Below are 25,917 nucleotides of genomic sequence, written 5' to 3'. Positions count from 1 at the left end.
GATAAACCTCCCAAAGGAACATAGAGAGGGAAAAAAAGTTGTTAAAACCCCTGAGTAGCTTTAAAGGAAAGTAAAATGTACCGGGCAAACCCCACCGTGCCCCGCCTGGAGAAGTGGCTAGTTAAGAAGGGAGATTGCCCTTGGGAAGCCGGTTCCTTCAAGGGACCCGACCCGCTCCAGATAGTTAGAAGTGCCTTCCAGGATTTCTGTGAGAAGGAGAAACCTAGGTCAAGTAAGAAAGACAGATACGGAGCTTGGGCACTTTTCACGGCTCTACAGGACAGCGTGTCCCTAATTAGTAAATTACAGATAGCGCAGCAAGATAGTGAGCAGGAAATAGAGAGGCTCAGAATAGCCCAGGACAAAGAGAGGAAGGAGCTAGAGGAAAAAGCAAAGCGAGGACAGGACGCCCTGCATCTAGAAATCCAGAGTCTCAGGGCCAAACTAGTCGAACAGGAAAAAGACCATGAGGAAAAGACAGTTGAGTGGCGTGCTGAACGCGTCAATTTCATATTAGAGAAACAAGGACTAACCACTGCCCTCCAGGACGCTCAGCACAAGGCTGAAGCGGCCACCGCTCGTGCCGACATGGCTGAGCACGCAGTAATTGAAGGACAGGAGAAAATTGCCAAATTAACCCATGCCGCCCAGTTCATGGCAGAGCAGAAAGTTGCTAAGATAGCCGCAGCGGACCACTCAGCTTGTAAGAGGGAGCTAGAGGCCCTAAAGCGACACTTGGGAATGCAGCAGGCTGTAATTTCTGCCGTGCATCCCGCAGCCCTCTTGGCCCTCCCCGAAGGTAGTACTGACAGCTGGTCATCCCCTTCGCCCCAGCCCGAGGAAGCTCCACAGCCTCTCCATCCGATAGCTACTAAAGAAATTGTCTCCATGGACGAAGACGGCAAAAAGACGGACCGGGTAGTTAAGGAAACCCGCAATTGGAGGCCCGATGAGCTCCAAGCCATAGCAGATCGCATGGGGCCCCTAAACCGAGACACGGCTATCCAGTGGTTCACCCATGTGACCACCTCCCAGCCCTCCGCTAGTGGTTCCGATGTGGCCCAGCTGGCCCGCCACTGCGCCAGCCCCGAGATAGTCACAGCCCTTAATGCTTACGTTTCCAACTGCAGGCTAGCCACCCGCAGCCAGTATGGAGCCATTAAAGAACTGTGTGCATTCCTATGGCCCACCAAGAGTTTAAAAGCCCTGTACATTGCAAAGTCCCAAAAACCCGGAGAGGACCCAGAAGCCTACTTAGCTAGGAAGCAGCTTCTCGCTGAACTAGCAGACGAAGTGGACCTAGATGCCAGCGATGTACCCGACTTCGACGAGCTAGAATTTAGAAGGGCTGTCATAGATGGGCTCAACAGCACCACTCGCCTAGCCCTGGCAGGAGTAGAGCCCGGGAGCATCTCATGGGGAGACCTGGAAGCTCGCATCAGGAGCATTGCTGGCCTATTGCGAGAGACCGGAGCAATCCGCCATGTGAAGTCCCCGGCCTCTCGTAGGAAGGAGAGCGAGCCGATAAGTGCAGTCACTTATGCCAACCATGGCCCCCACTCTCAGTACCGACCGCAGGGACGCAACTCGTACTCGGAGGCAAGGGGAGGAATCCTGAGGGGAAGGAGCAGCAGTTTTAACCGGGGAAGAGGACCAAGGGACTACCGCCCGGGAGTTTCCTTTGCACCCACCCCGAGTTACGGTTCCTCCTCCCAGCAGGGACCCCACGAGCCCCGACCGCAAGATGCGCCCCTAGCCCCTTCCCATTCTCGAGCATCGCACCCGTACAACCACCAGGTCTACCCACCTCCAGATCAGTCTAACGCTTGGGGAGCACCACAGGGCGACCACGAGGGCTACAAGGACCGCGGCAGCACGCCCCAGTCCCGGGACCCCCTCCGATGGGAACTTTGGATGCGCCTCAAAAACATTGGAGCGAACATGGAGCTATTCGATGGAAAGCCCACGTCCATTCTAATGAAGGCGATCATGGACTGGGAAGATCAGCAACAGCCCCCAGTGCCACCGACAGTGCCCCCCTTACCGCCCGACCTTCCCTTTCCAGGTCCCCCGATAGCTGCGGTCCGGGAACGCCCAAGCCCCAACAACCCCTTTAGAGGAAGCGCCGCTTCCACCGACCAGGGTGCAGGATCAGAATAGGGTCGCCCCGAGTCCCAGTCTCCCTCCGTGGGCATAGTTGCCAAACTAAAGCCGGACACATGGGGGAGACCGACAGTGAAGGCAGGGATCGGGACTCCCGGGGAAAAGAAGAAGCCTGCCACCCTCCTCATAGATACCGGAGCTTCACTTAATATACTCCGGCCCACCTTAGTTACGAAGGGAACTCAGACCCCTACCACCATGCAGCTCGCCGGTTTTGGAGGCGGCATGCAGGAATCCCCGGTCTGGCAGGATATCCCCCTCTCCGTTGGGAACCTGGCCACCAGGATTTCGGCAGGCGCAAACCGGGGAGAAGATGATGGACTTTTGGGTATGCCGTTTTTCCGATCCGAGGGACTGACCATTGACCTAGCAAACGGGCTCCTGTGGCGCATCCCGGGAGGCCCAGACTTTGTCAATGCAGTCCATCGATGTGCAGCCCTTAAGGTCCCTTTGCCTCTCGCCCCCATCACAGAAGACCCCTGGGTTCAGGACTTTCCTGAAGTTTGGGTGACAGACAAAGCCGAGTGTGGGATAGTGAAGGGCGCCTGCGTCCTGATTGAAGGAAAGGACCCCCCTCCCCAGAGACAGTACAAGTACCCAGCCGAAGCGGAGGCAGGGATAGCTAAGACCATTGAAGGACTCCTTGAATGGGACGTCATACTCCCGATGCAGTCCATCTGCAACTCCCCATTGTGGCCAGTTCTGAAAGCAGATGGAGTGACCTGGAGAATGACAGTCGACTTCCATGCCCTGAATGCCACCACCCCTCCCGTTGCCCCGGTTGTGGCCAAGTACAACGAGATCCTGACGGCCATTGCCGCTGGGTCCCGGTTCTACTCGGTCATAGACCTGGCCAACGCCTTCCACTCCATCCGGTTGCATGAGTCTTGCTGGTACAAGTTCGCGTTCACTTTCCGCGGCCAGCAACACGCATTCAAGCGGACACCCCAGGGATTCCACTCCAGCCCCAGCATTTGTCATGCCCACGTGGTTCAGATGTGGGAACGCCTCCAACCCTCCTCGAGGCCCCACGTTCTGAGTTACGTGGATGATATCCTGGTCCACGCCCCCACAGAAGAATTAGCTCGCCAAGTCACGAGGGAAGTCCTAGAACTCCTCCGCGAAACAGGGTTCAAGGCAAGCAGGGAAAAGGCCCAATTGGTTCAGACCAGCATCAAGTACCTGGGTCTGACCCTGGGACCCGAGGGTCGCACCCCGGACGCCCAGCGAATGGAGGTCATTTCCAAGCTGCCTGCACCCACCGACGTCCCCTCCCTGAGAGCCCTTCTAGGAACTTTCAACTTCTCCCGGGATTTCATCGAGTCGTTTGCAGATAAGGCTCGCCCTCTTTATGCCCTACTTAAAAAGAACACTCCCTGGGAGTGGGGACCAGATCAGCAGACAGCTTTGGCCGAACTGAAACGCAGTCTGGTCGCAGCCCCAGCCCTAGCCCATCCGGATGTCACCCAGCCGTTCTTTATCCAGCTAGCAGTCTCGGACAAAAGCATCGGAGCCACGCTCACCCAGCAGCAAGCAGGAGCCGCTAGAGTAGTAGCCTATGCCTCTCGCAACCTAACTTCAGTAGAAACCAAGTTCAGCCCATGCGAAAAGACTTGCCTTGCTCTAGTTTGGAGTCTGACCCATTGGGAATTTATCATAGGTGGCTCGCGCACGATAGTCCAGACCACCCACACGCCCCTCAAGTACATCCTATCAGGAAAAATACAGGACGGGCAGGTATCTAAGGCCCGCATAGCACAATGGACCCTGGCATTGGTTAACCGCGGAGTAGAGTTTAAAAGGGAAGCCACTGAGCCACCAGCCCCCTATGGCCTGTTAGTAACCGGGACCGAGCATGAGTGCCCCCTGGACCCGCCACCGCAGGTTGTTTGGCCAGTCACTTGGGGAGTCCCACTAGAGGAAGCCCGACTGAACGGCTTCACATGCTGGTTCTGCGACGGCTCCTCCTTTCACGTTGGTGGCTCCCCCCGGACAGGCTACGGCACTGTGCGAGTGAGCGACGCATGTACCCTCAAGGGTCCAGCCCGCCCCCATTCCAGCCAAGCGGCTGAGGTGCAAGCGCTTCTGGCAGTGCTTGAGTTTGAGCCCCCAGAAAGCCCACTTGCCATTTACACAGACTCGGATTGGACGGCCAAAGCCGCCACGGTCTGGCTCCCGGTGTGGCAGAATCAAGGGTGGAGAGCTAGCGATGGGAAACCCGTAGCCCACCTACAGCTATGGCAGCAAGTAGCCGCGCTCCTTCAGTCCCGCACAGGCCCAACGCAGGTTACCCATGTTAAAGGACACCAAAAGACGAACTCAGAGACCGCTTATTGGAATGACCAGGCAGACCTCGCAGCCAAGGCAGCCGCCACGGAAAATGCTCCCTTACCGGAACCAGCCCCCAATTGTCCCCTCCACCCTGTCACCACCCGGGCACAAGCCCGCAACCAGGCTCAGGGTACCACAGGTACACTAGACCTAGCCCAACTGCAGATGTCTGACCCAGAAGTAGCTGACCTCCTAGCCGCAGGAAGAGACCAGACAGGAAGACTAGCGATCCGAGAAGAGGAAGGCATAGTTTGGGCAGTAGATACAGCCGGTGAACACCACTGGGTAGTGCCACTGGAAGTCAGGGCCGACCTGATTCAGTTTGTCCACAAGCAGGGGCACCGAGGCAAGGATCTGACTCTGGAGAGGGTCAAAGAGGTTGGTTGGTGGCCTAGCATGCGTACCGAAGTAGCACAATGGGTGGACAACTGTCTGTCTTGTGCTATGGTCAATGCAGACCCAACCGGACCTAGAGCTCCCCTCCAACATCAGAGAATTGATGGCCCCTGGGCTCGTATACAGATTGACTTTATCGGTCCCCTTCCTCCCACTCCCCGCGGCAATCGCTACTGTCTCACTGTCATAGATCTGTTTAGTAAATGGGTCGAGGCATTCCCGTGTAAGCATAACACTGCAGCCACCACGGCCAAACTACTGTTCAATAATGTGTTTTCGAGATGGGGCACTGTACGAGTCATGGATTCCGATTTGGGCTCACATTTTATTGGAGAAGTCACCCAGGAACTTTGCAAGGCATTAGGCATCCAACAACGCTTTCACATAGCCAGCCATCCCCAGGCTTCCGGCGCCATAGAAAGAACCAACCGGACCCTCAAGGAGGCTCTCCGCAAGATGGTTCGCTCCTCTGGGAGAGACTGGGATGAAAAACTCCCCATAATTCTAATGGCCATCAGAGGCACCACCGCAGTTCACGGACTCACGCCCCATATGGTCATGACAGGACGGAAAATGCAGCTCCCAGAAGCCTTCTGGCTAGACACGCAGCTCCCTTCGGATATGCAACCCGTAGTAATTAATGACGCCTGGGTTCAGGACCTCATCTCATCCATACACGCCGTCCACATGCAAGTGGCCCAGAAGTTAGGCACAGCTCAAAAGGATATGGACCGCAAGCTAGGATGGGTCAGGAACCTGAGGCAGTGGGAGGAAGGACAGCTCGTTTTATATAGGAAGTTCTCGCAGAAGGCACACTCGTTAGCGGCCAAATGGCAAGGCCCCGTCCCAATCACGAAAAGAGTCTCTCCAGCCGTCTATCAGGTGGCCATCCAGAGGAAGACAGGAGGCACTTGGCTAAAATACTTCCATGCCTCTCAATTAAAGGAATGGAAAGGGAAGCCGCTCCAAACCGCCCCGCCTGTGTATGACCCTGGGGGAACAGCCGCCAGCCCAGCCCCCCTCTGCCCAGTGATTCGCCAGATGTCCCTTCACCCTGGGCCAGAGATACCCTGTGTCCCCTTAGACCAGACCTTTGTAGCTCTTGTATAAAAAGAAACGGCAGAATATATATATGTAAAAGTTAAGAGATTTTTTTTTCAGTTCTATTCTTTAACTTCATTAGGCGGGCCCCACAGTTGGGACCCTAGGGGGAAACACGGCAACCAAAGCCAAATAGGACCACCAGCGAAGGTGATTCTTAATTGGAGGTGTAAGCCGCATGTTCGGAAAAAAATTGCACAGGCAAAAGAGATTTGCTGTGTGTGAAAGTGTTTGGAGAGGCTTTAGCCCAAGAGTGAATGCATTTCCAATATTGGAGACACACCAATAAAGGTGATCTCTGTATTTGAAAACATTTCACCCGCCGTGCTGGTGAAGATCCCGCATCTACGTAGATTCGGGGTCTCACCTGCCAGACCCACGCTTTCGCATGATGGTCGGCTTTGGCTTTGAGGGCCGTGCCTCCCCTGGAAAAGGTCCCCCCGAAGACCCAACATCCTTCTTTTACTAATGTTCATATTCGTCACGGTGAGTTGCTATACGGCGCCACCACTTAGTACGCTTTAGTGCAAAAGTAAAAGACCCGCCAGTATTTTGTAAATATGTGCCCTCTGGAATGTGTTATTGAGGTGCGTTCGCTACGCACAAGGGGCAGCGTGCCTCATTTACATAGCCAGAATCCCCCGCGCCAAGATGACCTCCAAACAACCCAGACCCAGCGGCGCCGGAAGATTTCCGCCGTCTTCACCGCTTTTCGATAAACGCCGCCGAGCGCCCTCGGCTGCACTCGGCCCTTTCCGCCAGTAGCCGCCAACCCCACCCAATGTAGTCTTTTCCCTTGCCCGTACCGTATAAGGGAAAAGAAGGGGGGGAGACATATTGAAGTTATAATGAAGCCCTGCCAGGCCTTCCAAGTGAGGGCAACCTGTAAGTAACCCACGCCCGTGTGCTTTTGCTTTGTGTGTTTCTTTCTTTTAACATGAAATTGGGGCCTCCCGAGGGAGTCCCTCCAAAAATTGATCCTAGGAAAAAAAAAATGGTCCGCTGAAATACATACATGAGGTCCTGCAAAAAAGCAGAGGGAAAAAGGCAAAGCAAAAGCAAACCATCATAAAACATACCTTCAACCCTAACCTCATCTACTTAAAAATTATTTTAGAAAAATAGAACGAAGGTCTCCTTTAGCAGCAACCCTTATAGTTGCTGGATACCGCTCTCTAGTTTTTTTCCTTTTGAAGCGGCAAGGCTAGGCCGAGCCGGACCGATAACTCTCAGCCCGCAAAATAAAAATAGCCCGCCGCCAAGCAAGGGGCACCTGAAGACCACATAGTCAGGGCACCCAGGGACCCCTGGGGCGAGTTTGCATAATCCCGCCTAACGTACAGCCGAACTTCGCTCGACGTAAAGACGTTACCCCCTGAAATATACATGCTATAAGAAGAAGCCTCCGCACAGGAGTTCCCCAGAGCAACAAGCTGGAAGGCTCGCTTAGTGCCCCTGGGACTTCTCGTTCGAGCCCCACTTAATATACAGTGCTGGCAGAAAAACGCCCTCCCTCTTTTTCCCCGCTTCACTTTGTTTTATTTTGCTGCAACAAACTCAGGGAACCTGTACTTATATCCGCAGGTCTCCCCAGGATATTTTCACTACAGAAAGGAAAAGAAGGCCAGGAGATGAGGCACCTGGCTACCTTGTGTTTGCTCGTGCTGGCAGGCACCCTAATAGAGGGACGCCCGTCCAAATTAATGCCCTACCCCCACTGGAGATGTATCAATACCCTGGCAGGAAATGAAATGATGGTCTGCAAGGTTGTGCAGCAGAGCAATATGACCGCACCCACGGATCGCACAAACTTCCGCAGTTGTGAAGAGCAGTGGATCCGACCTCCAGAGCTTGTTATTTTATGTGTGGGAGTAAAAACTATGACCCAGGAGATAGTATGCTACTCGCCTACCGATACAGTTTCACCTCTCGCTCCGATTCCTTGTATGTTCCTTCCCCGTATCAGGCCAGCCCCCACCGCAGTCCTGGTGGTAGACAAATATACCACTCCTGCCAATCTCGAAACCTCGCCGTTTGTCACTGAGGCTTTCGGACCATACTGTGATTTTAGTGTCGGCCGCAGTATGGAAGGCAGGAGACCCCTTTAGAATGACCATCCTACTAGGCACTACTGCTACTGAGTCTGCATCAGTCACTGTCACGCCCCCTTCAGGCGCAGTTCTCTCCTTTGCTATAGAGCACTGGGAGAACCTGACCTGGATTGTAAAAGAGGAAGACCTAGCCAAACACGGCCCACCCGATTGGATACTGGTTCAACAGACGCCCGAATGCCAAACCAAGCCCCTAGTAGAGAAATTTCACCGGCTTGGGCTGCTCTTTGTAAATTTGACTCACGAACCAGGCAATTATTCCCTGCTGATCCGGACCCAGGAGACCCACATCATCCAAATTGACCCTTTGATTGCTAGCAACGAACAATTAAGCCAAGGCGGCACGCATATAGTGGGCTCCCATGTTTTGAAAACTGACATTCGAGAGAGAGTTCTAGTCCGCCCGCAAATGTCTTTAAAAGAGATAGACTTAGCTGAACTAAATATAACCCAAGAGGCTGCCGCAGTGCGCTCCCTATCTGGAGGCCGGTAGCAGGGGTTGGAATGCATGGCTACAACTGTGGATCGATCCCTCTCCCTCTCTCTTGCGTGCCAGACGAAGCATTGCCGACTGGACTGCTCCTGCAGCCGGAGGCTTAGCAATCATGGATCCGGTCAATATTGAGACTCTCGCTAATAAGTTTGCCCATGTCACGACTAGCATCTCCAACTTAGGTAAACCGGTGGTGCAGTCCCTACATTCCATTTCAAATGGGCAACACGAGATCAGCTCCATTTTAGTTAACTGGGAGAGTCAAATTGAAAGAGATTTTTCTCTGCTGCTCAAAGGAACACAGTCTTTTGAACGCAACGTGTCAATAGCCATGGCATGTATGCAAGCCCAACAATTAAACCAGGCTGTGGCCATGGGGCTAATTCGGCAAGCCACGGACGGGCACTTGCCCCTGGAAATTAAAAGATTGATTATGCCCAAATTGGCACCCATAGAACTGGAGCTTGAATCCTGGTGGTCTCTTGTAAATTCCTCATTCTCACCGACCACCCAGGAGCTTAAATTATTTTTATTAACGGCCAGTGCGCACGAGTCATTCCATGTGTATCCAGTCGTGCCTCTGGGACTCCAAGTCAGCGACACCGAAGTCCTCTACACCCGCCACCCCGACCATTGGGCCCGCTTCACCCCGACCGGATGGCAGCTCGTCAGCCTCCAAGGGTGCCAGCATCGAGACCAGACCGGCTTCATTTGCCAAGACCAAGCCTTTGCACCGCATCACCCCTGTGTAGCCCCGCAAGTCGACGCCCTCAACGAGTGCTCTTTCGAGGTCGTCCAGGAGAACAGCTCCGCTGTGGTCTACCTTGGGAAAGGATGTGCCTGCGTGCGAACGGCTTGCGACTTTGTGATCCTGAAATCGTTCCAGCTCAAGCCCGTGATCCCGGGAGTCAACCGCTGCTTCTGCAACCTGTCTTCGGTGGCAACCTGCGACTTCACCTACACGGTACCGGTCTGGACCCAAGAAGAGATCCTGGTGGCACCCTCCATCTATCGTTATGTGAAGCCCATTTCCCTTGGCATCGGTCTAGAGCTAATCCACGAGCTCCTGGCCCACCCGCAGCTCCACCGCACCCTCCAGAGCATCCAGAGGGACGGAGACACTACTGCTTTGGTTGTGTCTCACAACGGCAAGGAGATTTTGGACCTTGCCCAGCGGATTAAGACCACCGGCGAGCACTCGTGGTGGGAAACCCTCTTTGGCTGGAGCCCCACTGCCACTGGAATTTACAATTTGGCTTTGCACCCGATCGTTGTTATTTTGGCCTTCCAAGTTTTGTTGTGTGCCTCACTACTTTATTTGGGCTGTTGGAGCCGCCGACAGCTCCAGCAACTCCAGATGTCCTACCGTTTGGATCACTACAATCCAGACCTCCTCTTGCCTTAATGGGTGTACTTGGCGCCCCGTTTAACCCTTGCTTGTTTTACTACTTACATTGTTATGAGATACGCTTACGTGTGTGCTTAATATGTATGAACTCTGCACCAGCCCCATGGACGCTTTGCTGCCGGACACCGCTCCAAGGCCCTCTTGTGGACTAGGGGGGGACATATTTCTCCGCCTCCCAGCCCACGGCCAGCCTTCGAACCGCCAGCCACCTCCATGAGGACTAGAACTGTGTACCTGAAGCCCTTCTCGCCGCCTGCCGACCCTGCTTTGCAGATTGACGCAGACAGCAAGGGGGGGTGGAAGTGTGTTTTGGAACACATGGACTAAGTTTGCTTGTTCCTGTATATATGCAACCCAGTCCAGCAGCTGTACTGCGGACTGAGCCGTCTGTGATCTGTGCCACTCTATTGTTTTAAGTCTCTATGGATTTCTTGCCATTACTTTCATGAATTTCACCCCTATGAATTTAGCCCCGAATTAACCCCTCACTCTATCTATTGCAAGTGCGCCCGTGATCCTCCCATGAACTGGGATCTTTTAATCACCCCCTATCGATTTTATTCCTATGAATTTGCTCTTAACCTTGTGAACTGTCTTTCAACCTAAATCCCTCCGCCGAAGTGATTTTAGCCTATTTATCAGTCGTATGAATTTGGTTTTAACCAGGACCTCTCATGAACGGTCTCTTTTTAAAAGGGTATTTAAACATTGGTTTTAGATTTTATGAATTGGGTTTTAATCCGGCCGCATGCATTGGTCTTTTAATTGCGAAGGTTATTTTTCTACCCCCATGAGCCCTTCCGCCACTTACCCTCATGAATTGTTTCCACGCACTTGCTTTTACTATTGCTGCTTTTATCTATGAACTGGTTTTAACTTCCTGAATTATTGTTTTAATCATATATATATATATGTTTATGGTTTTAATCACCTATGAATTGTTCCACCCTCGATGAATTGGTCTATGCCTTGCTTGCACATTTCACTTTTATCCTGTCCATGTATTCTGACGGTTGCACTTAGCACACCTCCTGGTGTGAACCCAGAGACCTGCAGCCCATTGGCTGATCTAAATTGCACTTATTTGGTTAGGTGGTTCTCCAAACTAAATTTTTGAGTGATGCCTCCCTCCCCTTCCCTTCCCACTCCTTCCTCGCTTGAAGCTCGACCACCGGACATTGCCGACCACCTCGCCTTTGAAGTCAAGTTTGGAGACCCACGTGCCTGACGCCACGTGGTCTCCGAGGGGGGGAATTGTTGCCAAGTAGGCCCCCTCTCCTGCTTTGAAGCCTGCCATGAACTGTGTTAAAGTTTCCTGCGTTGCTGTTTTACTGCTGCACCAAAGACTGCCTTGCACATGTGTGCTCTAATACACGTGTCAGTTTCCTGCCTGCGTGTTAATTACCTTGCTGCTGCAATAGACTGTGTAGTTTACTGATTCCATGTTTGGTTAACTGCACAAAGGACTCTCTTCCTGGGCAACCCTGCCCTGCCCTGTATCTGGACTTCCCAGTGTGTGCTTTGGACTGTGTTACAAGTGTGCCCCGTGCCTGCATTGCCATCTGCCACGGACCGTGCCTGTTCCCTGCTTTGGACTGTGTTTTGTGTGCTGTTTCCCCTGCCTCCATGGAAGCCTGCCTCATATGGGCCCAAGCCGCTGCTAGCAGCCGGGCGCCTGCCGGGGAAACCTCCAGCGAGCCTGGCTAGGCGCTCCCTGGTCAGTTCCCGCCTGGAGCCTCCCGCGGGCCGGTCGCCGAGCTTGCCCTCGCTACTGGGCAGCCTGCTATCCAGCCCCAGCTATGCCCCGCCGGCATCCATGTTCTCAGGCACCCAGAAGACCCAGGGAAGAAGACTGCTTTGAGAAGCCATTTCGGCGAAGCGGGCACACCACGTCCGCAGCGAGAGTACCTCGCCCCGCTCTGCATATCTTAGGAGCCGCCCCAGAGAAGGAACTAAGTGCCGACCATCCCAAGCACTTAGAGAATGCATCTCAAAGAAACCTCCGCATTCCAGAGCTGATGACATCAGGACAAGCCCTGTCCGCTGGAACATCCTTTCAGCCCACTCGGATTTCCCCCTCCCTCTTTTGTCCCCTCTTCCTGAGGTGTCACTTACCACAATCTGATTACTAAAGTGGCCCATCCAAGCCATTCAGTAACCCATTAGAACCTTTGTTTTAATCTGTGAGAACCACCAAGTACAGCACCAGCCCCAGGGTACGTTTTGGGGTATTTAAACCGGTCTCTCAGACCGCATGGTGCTCGTGCCATTCCCGTCCTGTCCCAGGCAGGCTCGTGCCATCCTATCCAGAATCCCTTGCTGTCCCCCTGTGGTCCCATTGCTGGCATTGGGCCACCCTCGCTGTCGTGTCTCTGCTTCGCTTCAGGATAAGTGAGTATTCCCCACCATCATTGGGAACCAGCTAATGCGAACGTCTCTGTATTTCCTACTCTGTATTTCTTAGATCTTGTGTGTTCTTTGTATGCTTGTGCAAGTTTAGGCTTACGCCACACTAAATACACGTGTTTGGAACTTATTTGTAGTCTGCCTCTTTTTCACTTGAGTGTCTGGGATCGGGACCTCCGTAGACATAGGTTAAGATCCGCGCTAATTTAAGTTACAGACTGCTAAAGCTAATTCCCCATTATAATAAAGAGCAGTTCTGGTAACATCGAGGCAGATTTACACAGTGTGAGTCACACAATCAATGGCTCAAATGTGCAATAACAATGCAATAGGGGATGGATTGCAGAAATGCGAATACATCCAGAAATCTGATACAGAGCTAAAACAGTGCTGAAACAAAGCGTAAGCACCAGCAAACTATAAGTAATTAGACACAGTATATCAAATAATGCAGAAACTACTCAGTAGGTATACAGTAGTATAGTCCAAGCCCCTGTCCCCTATCCAAATCATCTCTCTGAATTATTTTCTTATAGTACAGCCTTCCTACCTATGTAAAAAAACCCTCCTGAATAATTCAATTTTGTGTAGTTTGCAGAAAGCCAGAAGAATGGGAGTTTTCCTGACCTCTTCAGGCAGGCCACAAGGTAGGTGCCACCACAGAGACTTCACATGTTGTTGATTTTGTCCATTTGCAGGATAGTACCTGCAGAAGGCCTTGTTCAGATGAGCAAAGCTGCCACGGCAGAGCAGAGGGAGAGAGATAGTCCCCCAGATATGAGAGACCGAGCCCATGAAGGGCTTTGTGTGTGACAGCCAATAATTTGAATTGAGCTTGGTTACTGATAGGTAGCCAATAGAGTGACTGTAGAATGGGAGTAATATGCATGCTTTGCCTAGCTCCCAATAATAATCGAGCTGTGGCATTATACATCAACTGGAGACTCTGAGAGTTAAGCTACAAGAGACGAATTATATGAGGAGGAGCACGTGAAAGGAGTCGCAATGTTAGCTGGGGAGCTGAGTTTTAAAAGGGATCGGAAGGCTTTGTCAATTTCCCCCCTCTTTGCCTTCAGAAGGCTCTGTCAGTTTCATCTCCCCTTCCTGGCTAACATTGCAACTCCCTTCCTCCTCCTGTAATTAGTCTTTTGTAGCTTGTCTCTAAGTTTACTTTGAGGGGAGCCCTATGTAGAGTGCATTACAGTAGCTGAGTCTTGATATTACTGTGGCATGGATCCAGATAGCTAGATCAGCCATGTTAAGATAGGGTGCCATCTTACAGGCAAGATTGTAAAACTTTTTTGCAGCTGTATTAACTTGCTTCTCAAGCAGCAATGCTAGGTCTAGTATAATCCTTGGGTTCTCAGCTGAGTCAGCAAGGGTCAACTGAACCCCATCAAAATGGGGAGTACAATGTCCTTCAAGATCTCTGCCTTCCCAACCATCATCACTTCCATCTTGCCTGGGCTTAATTTCAGTTTGTTCACTTTCAACCATTGGACCATAGCAGTCACACAGTGACCCAAGTCCTCTACTGCAGCACTCTGTGATTTGGATAGTGAGATAGAGAGCTGGGTGTCATCTGCATATTGATGGTATTCAATTCCACAGCTATGAAAGCTCCTAAAGGCTTCACATAGAGGTTGAATAACATGGGGGATAAGACTGAACTCTGTGGAACCCCACAAGATAATTTCCACACTGAAGATAACTGGTCTTAAACAGCAACTCGTTGAGTCCATTCCATGATAAATGATTTAAACCAGTCCAAGGCACATCCCGATACCTATTTCTGCCTCCAAATGCCTCAACAGGATGGCATGGTCTACTGTATCAAAGGCTGCAGCTAGATCCAGGAGGAACAACAAAATAGCATGGCCTTGGTCTACATTCAGACAGTCATCTACTAAAGCCACCAGAGCAGTTTCCATCTCATAACTAGAGATGGGTACAAACCACAAAAAAACCGAACCATGAGTTTTGTGGTTCGTGGGTTTTCACAAACCAGGAACCATGAACTGGGACCAGTTTACAAACCAGTTCATAGTTTGTGGTTCGTGGGGTTTAAATGCCCCTTTCCGGCTGCTTAACAGCGGCAGGGGAAAGGGCATTTGACAGTTTAAAGGGCCCTTTCCTGCCTTGCAAGCGGCAGGGCCCTTTAAACTATCAGCTGGCAGGCAGCAGGGGGGATCCCCCCTCACTGCCTGCCAGCTGATAGTTTAAAGGGACCTGCCACTTGCAAGCCGCAGGGCCCTTTAAACTGCCGCTGCAGCCATTTGAGGGGCAGGGAGGCCGTTTTTGGCCTCCACCGCCACCCTGTGGGCCCACACAGCAGTGGAAAAGGCCAAAAATGGCCTTCCCGCCCCTCATGGGAGGAGGAGGAGGATGCCACGGGCCCACAGGGCAAGGTAAGTGTGGGGCTGGGGCTGGGGGTCTGGGGTTTGGGCAGTTTAAAGGGCCTTGAGGCTTGCAAGCAGCAGGTCCCTTTAAACTATCAGCTGGCAGGCGGCAAGGGGGGGATCCCCCCGCCGCCTGCCAGCTGATAGTTTAAAGGGACCTGCCGCTTGCAAGCCGCAGGAAAAGTTTATATGGCCATTTCCCTGGGGAAATGGCCATTTAAACTGCCCCTTCATGACCCAAATGAACCAGTAGCCCAGTTCATGGAAGTTCGTGGAAACGAGCTTCCATAAACCACTGGTTCACAAGCCACGAACCTGCCTGGTTTGAGCATTTTTTTTGGGTCATAATTTGATTCGTGCCCATCTCTACTCATAACCTGGCCTGGAGCCAGACTGAAAATGTTCCTGAATTCAGAGCACTGGAATTATCCAAGAAGACCTGGAGTTGATCAGCTACTGCAGTTTCAATCACTTTGCCTAGAAAGAGCAGATTACAGACTGGGTGATAACTGGCCACATCATTTTTGCCTAGGGATGGTTTTTAAAGTAATGGATGAGTATCTTCCTCTTTGAGTGGCTGAGGAAAGATGCCTTGAGTTAGTGATATCAAGGGCTCATTTATGTGGTCCTTCCATGATAGCAGCCAAGACGGACAAGGATCCAGTGCATAAGTAGTGGCCTTTACAAATGCTAGAATTCTGTCAATATCTGTAATTGTACATGGATCAAAATGGTCCATAAGTGAAAAAGATAGTTTATGAAGCATTTCTTCTGTCTTGCCTATATTACAGCTGACCTCCAGATTAGATCACATTCATGCTATTTTAACAGCAAGAAACTGAAAAGTTGTCACAGATGTTCTTGGGCCTGTAAAGGTTCAGATTTTGATTCAGATGTCGAGATACAAATAAAATAGAGGGAGAGAATGATGATGTGAACTGCTTTGGGTATAAATATGTAAATAAATATTTAAACATTCTGCTCCCCAAAACAACCTTTCTTTCCTTAGATCTTTGGCCATATATGCATTTCACCACAGATAATTCCAGAGGGTTAGCCTTGTTAGTCTATTGTAATAAAATAAAACAGAAGTCCAGTGATATATAAAAATATCTATATGATTGGTATTATTTATTTACTTGCTTACTTTATTTATATCCTACCTTTTTCTGCAGTGGGGACCCCAAAGCAACTTACATCATTAATTTTACCCTCACAACAACCCTGTGAGGTAGGTTAGGCTGAAATGCATGACTGGCCCAAGGTCACTCAGTGAGCTTCCATTGTAGAATGGGGTTCAAACCTGGGCCTCCCATATCCTAATCCAACACTCTAACCACTACACCATGCTGGTTAGGGCTGTTAAGAGCAAACATGAAGTATGTATTCATTCCTCTCCCCCAACATCAACACGCACCCCAAATATCACATGAAAACAAATTAATAGGCTAATAACTGGACATGTTTGTTTGTACCATACATTTCCCCCCATTCCACTACTCACCTTTATGTACCTCATTCTTCCTCCTAGGAACTCAGGACAGTCTCTACATCTCAGGACAGTCTGTTTCCCCTACTTTTTATCCTTACAAGGATCCTAAATCAGTGAGGATAGTCTGAGAGTCTCTCTACACATCTTACACAGGGACGCTCAAGTGAAAGATCTTACACTTGGAGCCAAGCTACAAGTGACGCCTGACACAGGTTGGACACTTGACAGCTTCCCTCAAGTTTTGATGGGAAATGTAGGCATCCTGCTCTTGCAGCTGTAATGGAGAGCCAAGCTGTAAAACCAGGACGCCTACATTTCCCATCAAAACCTGAGGGAAGCTGACAAGTGTCTAACCTGTATAAGGCGTCACTTGTAGCTTGGCTCTTGGATACACATGCACTGCTAGGGAGACAGAGCACACTTGAATATAAGACCATACAGAAAGTCACTTAAGCATTCCCATGTAATATGTCTCATGTAGAGAGACTCTGAGAGGAACACTTCTCCCTTCCCTCTTCTTCAATAAAAAGACAACTGAATTCATAACCACACATCAGAGGCATCTTATCTGACTTCTGTTCCCCCAGGGCAACTCGAGCCCCCGGAATTCTGTCCCACTAATCAAGGGCCATTTTCACACTACTAATCTGCTTCCGTAACATTGCGAAACATCGCACAAAAAATACAGAAGATAGCGTCTTCTCGCGAGAGTTTTGCGCGACATTGCACAAAACTCTCGCAAGAAGACGCTATCTTCTGCGTTTTTTGCGCGACATTTCGCAATGTTACGGAAGCAGGTTAGTAGTGTGAAAACGGCCAAGGTCTCAACATGATAGTTTGAGAACTGTTTCATTTTTTCCTGCTAATCGGTGCTTTTGTAAGCTTGGAGTGGAACTATCGTAACACATTCTACATTGGGCTGCCTTTGAAGACAACCCCAAAACTGCAGATTACCTAGGGACTAGCCAATGAGAATACCCTATTTACCCACATTAAAACAGCTACATTTGCTGTCAGTTTATTTTCATATTCAATTCAAGGGACTGGTTATAGTTTTAGTTTTATAATTTTTAAAGCACTTCATAGCCTAGGACTCACATATTTGAAGGACTTTCTCTCCCCATACTTTGCCGTGTGCTAACTGAAGTCTTCTGCTTGAGGCTTCCCTTGTTTCAGTTGCCATTTTGGCAACTACTACAGCCTTTTCCATTTCTACAGTGGTTCCCAACTTGTAAAATAGGCACCTTGAAGTGATGAGGAAAGCACTGTCTTTAGAATTTTTTAGTAGGTGTTGTAAGACCATTTCATTTGTGAGAATTTTTTAATGGAGTTTAAGCTGCAGGCATTTTCTTTGGGGACAGGGTGGTTAATGAGTTTTAGTGTATTTTGTAAGTCCTTAACATTGGAATTATAAGCTGCATTGGACCAGAATAAAAGGGTGAGGTATATTTTAATAAAATAAGAAACAAATAAATATGAGGAACTTTCTGTGGAGAAACCTTTAAGTTTTCTCCCTCTCCTCTTGAGTATGAAAGCCACCTTCTGCTCTGATGTTTACTGGTTTAATAGTTTTGATGCTCTGGTTCTTTTATTTGCTATTAAGTCGTTTCTAGCATTTTATTTTAATATTAATGCATATCATATTCATTTTTGATTGCTTGTCATTTATTTATTTTATTTATGTCATTTATAGTCCGCCTTTCTCACTGAGACTCAAGGCAGATTACACAGTATGAGATTAGTACAATCAGTATCAAGTACATTTCAATACAGTATCAAGGACATTTTCATAAACAATGCCAGAGGGCAAATAGATACAAGTTTAAAAGACATAGCATTAGCAAGCATCTAATACAGTGTAGAAAAAATATTGAAATAGAACATCATAAATTCTAGGACTGACATTAGATAACATGGAGCACAGGTACTGTACAATATTGTTTTCTTGTTTAAATTATGTTGGTAGTTGCCTCAAGAGATGGTGTAGGCTGCATCCCCATGGGAATTTTTCCTCATACAGAGTAAGAAAGGACCTGTAAAGGAATGTCCACACAATATTGTGCTCATGGTGAGCATGACTGGGGGGGGCTTCCTGGGGCTTTCTCCTTTATTTATTTAACTAGAAAATTTGTATGCTGCTTCTCCAGGCCTGCTTGAGTGGGCTCACAGCAACAAAGCAAAGCAAGAAGATAAAAACAATAAAAACATATGCCGATAAAACATTCATGTAAATTAAAAAGTCCTTTACATTTGATCAAAGAAAAATCTCATTTGATTTGCTTCAGAGGAGGAACTGTGGGATGGCTGAGGGTGGAGCTAAGCTCTGCTTTCAAAATGAGTTGGGGCAGGCCCCTACTGCACATCATTCCCCATCCAGCTCTTCAAAGGACACTTTCCCTTTCTAACCCCTGCTGTGATGTGCCCTTACAGCTTGGTTACATAAGAACATAAGAAGAGGTCTTGTAGATTGGAACAGTGGCCCATCTAGTCCAGTATCCTGTCTTGCACATGAAGAGCCTGTTAACTGTGGAGGACCAACAGCAGGGCATAGAGGACAAGACTAGACATGGGCACGAATCGAAATACAAATCAAATTTCGTGACAAATCAGGCCAATTTCGTGAAACATGTTTTGTGGGACCACGGTTCACAACTTTTTGGTCCGATTAGTTCAATTCATGAACGATTCGTAATGCCAGACAGGCTTGTGCCGATCCATTGATTCCCAGGCAACATAGGCATGGAATGTCTGCAGACCTTTTGTTGCCATTGGAAACCCCAATCTTAGCCCACATAACTTTGATAAGCAGCTCTCCTTGCCCACTGAAGAGCTTCCATTATGCCCTATACAGCAAGAAGCAAGGGGGGTTAATCCCTTAGGCAACTGAGGAGATGGGCCTTCTGTAGCCATGGGAACACCAATCTCATCCCTCCAAACCCTGTTAGGCAGGTCTGTCTGCCAACCACAGACCTCTTGTTCTGCTCCATGTGAGCGTTTGTTATATAAGGCACCTCTCTCTGCCTCGTTCTTTTAGTTCCAGTAGATGGAGAGAGAGGGAGGATTTGTTGTTGGGATTTGGAGTGAAAGAGAGTTGAGTTGGGAGCTTTTGGCTGGATTTGCTGCTGCTTCAAAAGAGATTGAAAAGCCTATTTCTTATTTTCCTCATTTGTCCTTGCTGGGAAGGTCTTTGGGTGAGGGTGCCATTTTTCCTCCACCCCACCTCACCCTAGTCTCAGGCCTTTGCCTGGTTCTGTGCCCTAGCTTGACTGAGGCCTCTCTTATTTTTTCTTTGCTTGTCTTTGTTTCTTCTTAATTCTTTTTCTGCTGTTTTGAGGGCTCACACTCTTATTGTTTCCTTTGGTTTTATTTTGTGCACCTTTCCTGCCTGGACAGGTGTCTGTGTGGTGGTTTTGGGCCCTCCCCCCCAAGCCCAGTCTCAGGGCCACTGCCTGGCTCTGGGGCCCAGCTTTGAAGGTTCCGGTTAACGTTTTGCAATCTTGGCCAAACTGGGAGGGTGGGTGGAAGAGAGCCTGCTGAAGTCTCCCTGTGAGGTTGGCATCTTTGGGTATGAAGGGGGCCATTGAAATGCCCCAGGTTCTGACGAATCACAAAACTATCGTATTGCGAAAAGGGATAATTTCGTGGAAGTTCGTGTTTTGTGGAATGTGACAAAACATGAGACTCTTGTTTTGTTTTTCCCGTTTTGTGCCCATCTCTAGCCAAGACATTCTTCTGATGTTGCCTCCTGGCACTGGTATTCAGAAGAATACTGCTTCTGAATATGGAGGTGTACCCCTTAGTCCACTTGGCTAGTAGTCACTGACAGACCTATCCTCCTAGGATGAGAAAGGGAACATGAGGGAAAGCGGGAGATTTCTGGGCCACACTTTTGTACACACATTACTGAGGAAAGAAGAAGAAAGGACAAGGCAAGGGAGGAGTGGCAGCAGCAAGCATAAGTTTCTGTGGACCCCGTACTTAAGCAAACTGCTGTTCTGATAAGAAGTCTGTACCTATTTTTCAAATATTCTGAGCAACTGATAGCTGTTGATATTAACAAGGATTAAAGCTAAAGGGGAACAGATTGTCATTGACTGCATAAGGTAAACAACATAGGTAAGAATGCTGTCCCTCCCCCATGAAAATTACATTGGTTTTAATTGTAATTATAGCTTTTGTATGGAGGAGGGGAGAACCCTGTATGTTGCCATGAGCTTCTTGGAAAAAGGAGGGGGGATACAAATGTAATAGCAAGATATAGATTTCTTTATCACTATACAATGAGAAGCCATGTTATGGGTCAGGAAATAATACACCTGGCTTGCTTGCCTGTGGAAATTTTGCCCAGTGTACTGTTAACACTTCATAGCTAAAAAGGAGATCAAAATTTGCTGTCTGGATGGAGTGTGACATTATTGCTTATTATTGCTTTTGCAATGCTGAAATTACTTACCCCTTTGTGAGACTGCAGTTGGGGGAATTTTTTAACACCCTTACTGAACACTTTTTTAAAATGTAGAGATGGGAGTTAATCATGAAACCCGCACATGGCATCTAGTTCAGAGGCTGTGTTTAGTTAGCCTTCTAAAAATTATTTACTTTTTTTTAAGAAGAAGGTCTCTGGGGCATTTCCATGCTGGGTGAAGGTAGCTTTGGCACTGCTTTTGTTTGTTTAAAGGGGCTTGAGTTGAATAGTATGGGGATTGCTTGGCACCAAAAATTTTTTAAAATAGACACATAAACACCTGGTTGAAAGCTGGTTAAGTTGCAAACAAATAATCTTGCACTTACTGATGAGACTACAGAGAAGATAAGATAGTGCAGAAAGAGGATTGTGCTGTTGGTCTGCTCTTTGAAATTCTGAAGACACAATTGTGGTTCACGTATTTATTTATAACCTTTTTACCCTGGTGGTGATGAAGGTTGGGGCCAGAGAGCTTCTTTTAAAGGGGCTCCTGTAAGAGGCGGAAGAGGAAAGAAGATACAGCTCTGGCCCAAGAAGAGCTGCTGTCTTGGGATATAGTTGAAGCAACCCTTTTTCTTCTCTTGCTGAGGACTTAGGACACCTTTTGGCGGGACCCAGCAAGAAAGCCGAGGGCTGGCCAGCCGAGTTGGAGAGGGGAGAACCTCACAAAGAAAACATATTTTTGGAGCTATTGGTCCAGAAAGCAAATTATTGAGTAACACTGGGGATACCTTTTGTTGTCCTTAGGTGGGATTTGGCCTTATTTATCCCAGGATACAAGATAACAAAAAAATTAAGTAAGAATCCAGAACTCTGACACAGAAACAGATTGCTTTCTTATCAGTGCCAAGAGCTACTAATACACTGAGGTTCTAGGTCAAGTATCACTGGGAGAGTATGTGCAACTTCTGCTTACCCGTTAAAACATGGCCTTGCACCTTCCCAGTCTTCAGGTCAGTCCCCTGAAATTAAAGAAATAACATTGCCGCTTAATTGTGTGCATTGCAATATACAAAGTATTCAGCCTCCATTTTCCATTATTCTAAATACGACACAGGCCCTACTTAGAAGAAAATAAAGAACACAAAAAGCACCAAGGATGGGATGTGTATCTGTCAGTGCCTGAAAGAAATTGCTGAAATGAGGATAAGGTTGCATTTCTGCAAACTGACCAGTATTCTATCCTTCACCAATTTGGGTAGGACTCCTGGATAGTACTGCTAGCCTCTACACAAGGAAAGCGCTAATAATAATAAGGCTACAATATTATGCTTGCATTGCTGCCACATTGCCACATTTCTTCTCTTTGCTCCCAGCAGCAGCCTGATTACTTTCCACTGTCAGTTGTAGCAATGACAAGCAACCGGAAGTTTTTATAGAGGAATAAATGCTAGTTTCCAGTCGCCCCCTTTGCAAAAAAAAAAAAATCATTATAATGTTTTGCTTGTCTTCTGTAAGAAGAAAAGTTCCCCCAAGTTTCTTTACCTTTGCTTTTTCAATGCCCTTCCTGACACACTGTTTGGTGCCTAATATAAGCAGAGAGCACGGGGTGGGCAAATGTGCTGGTGGGAGCTGTAGTTTGCTTGCTAATTTATATTTAAAGTGTCACTGCTTTGTACATGGCAGCCTAGCGCATTGTAGAGTGCCCCTGAATCACAGGCTGTGCTGTCATTGCAGCACAGAAGGACTGACAGACTGATCACACTGGACCTGTTATCTGGGCAACAGGTTGCCGGGAAGGTTACAAAAGCTTGCTCTAAAAGCCCTGACACCATTGTGTGCACAGGTATTCAGGCAGTGGCTAATTAATATCTTTGCTATGGCAAAAAGGTCACTGTGGTTTCAGAAAGTGCATAAGCTGGCTCACAGGGATGGCAGATGAGATGTCGGAAAGAGCAAACCTGGCAGGAGCAGTTTGCATATTTCTGAGCTGTACTCTGATGAAGTGTTCATCAACAAAGTGGTAGTCACCAATGCAATCACAGGAGTGTTTCGTATGTGACATCTGGCCTTCTCTTTTTCTTTCTGTGACATGTATAAATACTGCTAATGTGGGACAAAATTCAAAAGAGGAGCTGAATACATAATGCAGTGAATGCAGGATTTGTTTGTTGATTTAACAGTGAAATCCTAAGCAGTGTTACTCCACTGTAATCACTTAAGCCCATACAAAGTATTTTGGGATCAAATAATAACTAAGTTCCAATATAATAAAAGAAAGTATTGTAAAGATTATTGTTTATAACGTGTGTGTGTTATGTGCTATCAAATCGCCTCTGACCTATGGCGACCCTATGAATGAAAGACCTACATAGGTATACAGAGATGATATCTGGGGTGTGAAACCTACAGGTCTTTTTCCTTCCAGTACATGGAGGTATACATTTTAAAAATGCTGAAAACAACTTTTAATTTTAACTTCTGTATCAACTTAAGGTAGCCATTCTTTTACTAAATCAGAATGTTCATGATGCTGAGGTTTTTTTAGATTCCATAACCTTGGAATGAACAGAAGTTTCTTTACTCCTCTCTCTCTCTCCCTCCCTCCCTCCCTCTCACGTACACAAGCAATGGAAATAGAGGAATAACAAGAACAACAATCCCTTTATTGTAGAGTATATGGACTATGAAAAGACAACAGAGTAATATATATGCTTTTCTCCCCAAAGCAACTTGCATTGTTCTAGTCTCCTTCATTTTATCATTAAAAAAACCCTGTGAGGTAGGTTAGGCTATGTGACTCGTCCAAGGTCTCCCAGCTGTTAAGAGTGTGGATCTTAGAGCCAAGCTACAAGTGACGCCTGACACCGGTTGGACATTTGTCAGCTTCCCTCAAGTTTTGATGGGAAATGTAGGCATCCTGGTTTTACAGCTTGGCTCTCCATTACAGCTGCAAGACCAGGATGCCTACATTTCCCATCAAAACTTGAGGGAAGCTGACAAGTGTCCAACCTGTGTCAGGCGTCACTTGTAGCTTGGCTCTGAGTCTAACACTCCAGCCAAAGCACCAAGCTGGCTATCTATTATGCCAGCTCATAAAGATAAAGGGAAAAAATGAAATCTTCCATAAAAGATAAAGATAATATGTTTTACACACAACCTTTTGAAGTCTTTTAAGATCTGAAATGCAGAGGGGTACTAAGACTGTTTCACAGATTATCTGACAGCAAACCCAGCCCCCCCCCCATTAAGTGTATGCTCAACAAGGTTGGCAGTCAATCCCAGCTTCCTAATGAGTGTACCAGTCATGTGCATTTGCAGTCAAGTATTTGTTGATTTATTCTTTTTTGTTGTTAGATGTCTTTCTAAAATGTGTACGTCTGAAAAAATGTGTGAAGTGATTCGAAGTTGACTTAGCCTCATGAAGGACAATACCCACAGTTATACCAATACAACGTTACTTCAGATAGAACGGGATGTTTGGAAAACAGAGCTCAGTCGCCTCATTGCTATTTATCCAAGTATTTGGGGAGAGTTCAGAATATGAATAAAGAAAAAAAGTCTGTGTTCACTCTGATGTTAGTGTAGGTGCAAAACATATCCTATTGATATCCGGTGGCAGATCTCCAAATGATTTCAGCAGGCTTGGATTGTACTGCTAAGGAACAGTTTACTACATTCCTCTGCAGGGCTGGAAACAGCCCAAGCACTTAAACGTTTGATGCAAGCATGTAAAGACTGTTGACATTTTTCCAGCCCTGCACAGGGATGATGCCTCACAATGGGATGCTGGCCCTTCTAGCTTCAGGTACAATAAGGCCTGAACACAAATATCAAATGTTTGATTGGTAACTCACATATCTTAATAAAATTTTATAACTACATGTAAAAATTATAGTATTTTGGAGGGGGGCAGTTTCATTTTATATTATTTATTTATGTCATTTATAGTCCGCCTTTCTCACTGAAACTCAAGGTGGATTACATAGTGTGAGATCAGTACAATCAGTAGCAAGGACAAGGGTAGGCATGAACCAGATTGAACCTGTTGATTGAACCAGATTGAACCTGTTGATGGCCAGGCAGGCCTTGCTCCAATTTTTAGGTTCCCTCAGCAAGCCATTTTCTCAGTCCTAAGATGGAGGAGGGGTGAGCCAGGCCTGGATGATTGCAGGCGCCGGTATGGCCTTTCTGATTCCTTCAGATATGTACTTGAGGGGTGGGGGGAATACTTTACACCATTTCAAATGGTAAAAGTTTGAACATACAAACGTGTTACCTCAATTTTCATGACAAGGATTAACTACCTCAGGCCCCATTCTTCTGACAGCTATATGCAGTAATGCTGCTGCTATAGCATAGTGGTTAAGTGGCTGCAGGGCTGGCATGCCCGTTGAGGCCAGGTAGGCGGTGGCCTCAGGCGCGGGGTGCCGGAGGGAGCGTCGGAGGAGGCGCGGGGGCAGGAGCGCGCACCACAAAGCAGCAGCCTCCTATCCCTCCTGCCCTGCACCGCCGCCAGCACAGGCCCCCGGCTGGGCGCAGCCGCCGTGGGCAGGCATCTGTGGCGGTGCAGGCAACCAAGCGGGAGAGCTCGGAGGCCGCCCGCCGCAGTGATCGTCATCACGCAGGCCGGTGCGCACGCGTGGGGAGGGTGCCCGGCCGGCCATCCGCAAGCACCGCAAACTCTTGTGCCGCCCCTGAGTGGCTGGGCTCTGAATCAGCACTCTGCTAGTTCAACTCCCATTACTGCCATGAACTGTGCTTGTGCCCTTGGGTCAGCCATTCCTCTCAGCCCCAGCTCCCCAGCTGTATTGTGGGGATAAATAATGAAATTGACTTTGTTTACCGCCGAGTGTTTCATTAATTTGTCCAGAAGAGTAGTACATAAGCACACTGTTGTTGTTATTGTTATCATTTTCTCTCAAATATGTTGGCCTGTGCCTGATCCCAAATGGTGTGCGTTACTTTAATTAAAAAGCACAGTAGTCAAAGAGGTTGTCCAAAAAGTGTATTACCAACAGTTCAAAACATACCTCAGCAACTTCAGTGTGCATGGCATCAGGCTGTGCAGCACATGGTGCCTTTGTGTTCATACACATGCATTTCTATAGATACAAGCAGGGACCTGCAAGACTTGTGGGGCAGAATCCCACCTTTTTCTCTCCCTTTTCCTACCCCCACAAGTCTGATCCCTCCCTTCCTTGCCCCCCAT

General features: G+C 48.3%; 1 protein-coding gene across 6 annotated transcripts in view; it reads right to left on the bottom strand.

Moving 5' to 3' along the window:
• The window catches only part of PEBP4 (phosphatidylethanolamine binding protein 4), a 333,303-nt gene that overhangs the window by 58,982 nt on the left and 248,404 nt on the right, over positions 1 to 25,917 (bottom strand). For all 6 annotated transcript variants that reach the window (XM_054998347.1, XM_054998350.1, XM_054998351.1 and 3 more), the window contains one exon: positions 21,682 to 21,727. In XM_054998347.1, the coding sequence (XP_054854322.1) occupies positions 21,682 to 21,727 (46 nt within the window). The remainder of the gene's footprint in view (positions 1 to 21,681; positions 21,728 to 25,917) is intronic.

Source organism: Eublepharis macularius, chromosome 14 (assembly GCF_028583425.1).
Source record: "Eublepharis macularius isolate TG4126 chromosome 14, MPM_Emac_v1.0, whole genome shotgun sequence".
NCBI classification, from domain to species: Eukaryota; Metazoa; Chordata; class Lepidosauria; order Squamata; family Eublepharidae; genus Eublepharis; species Eublepharis macularius.
The sequence above is the reverse complement of the archived record's forward strand: the minus strand, read 5'-3'. Positions and strand labels throughout refer to the sequence as shown.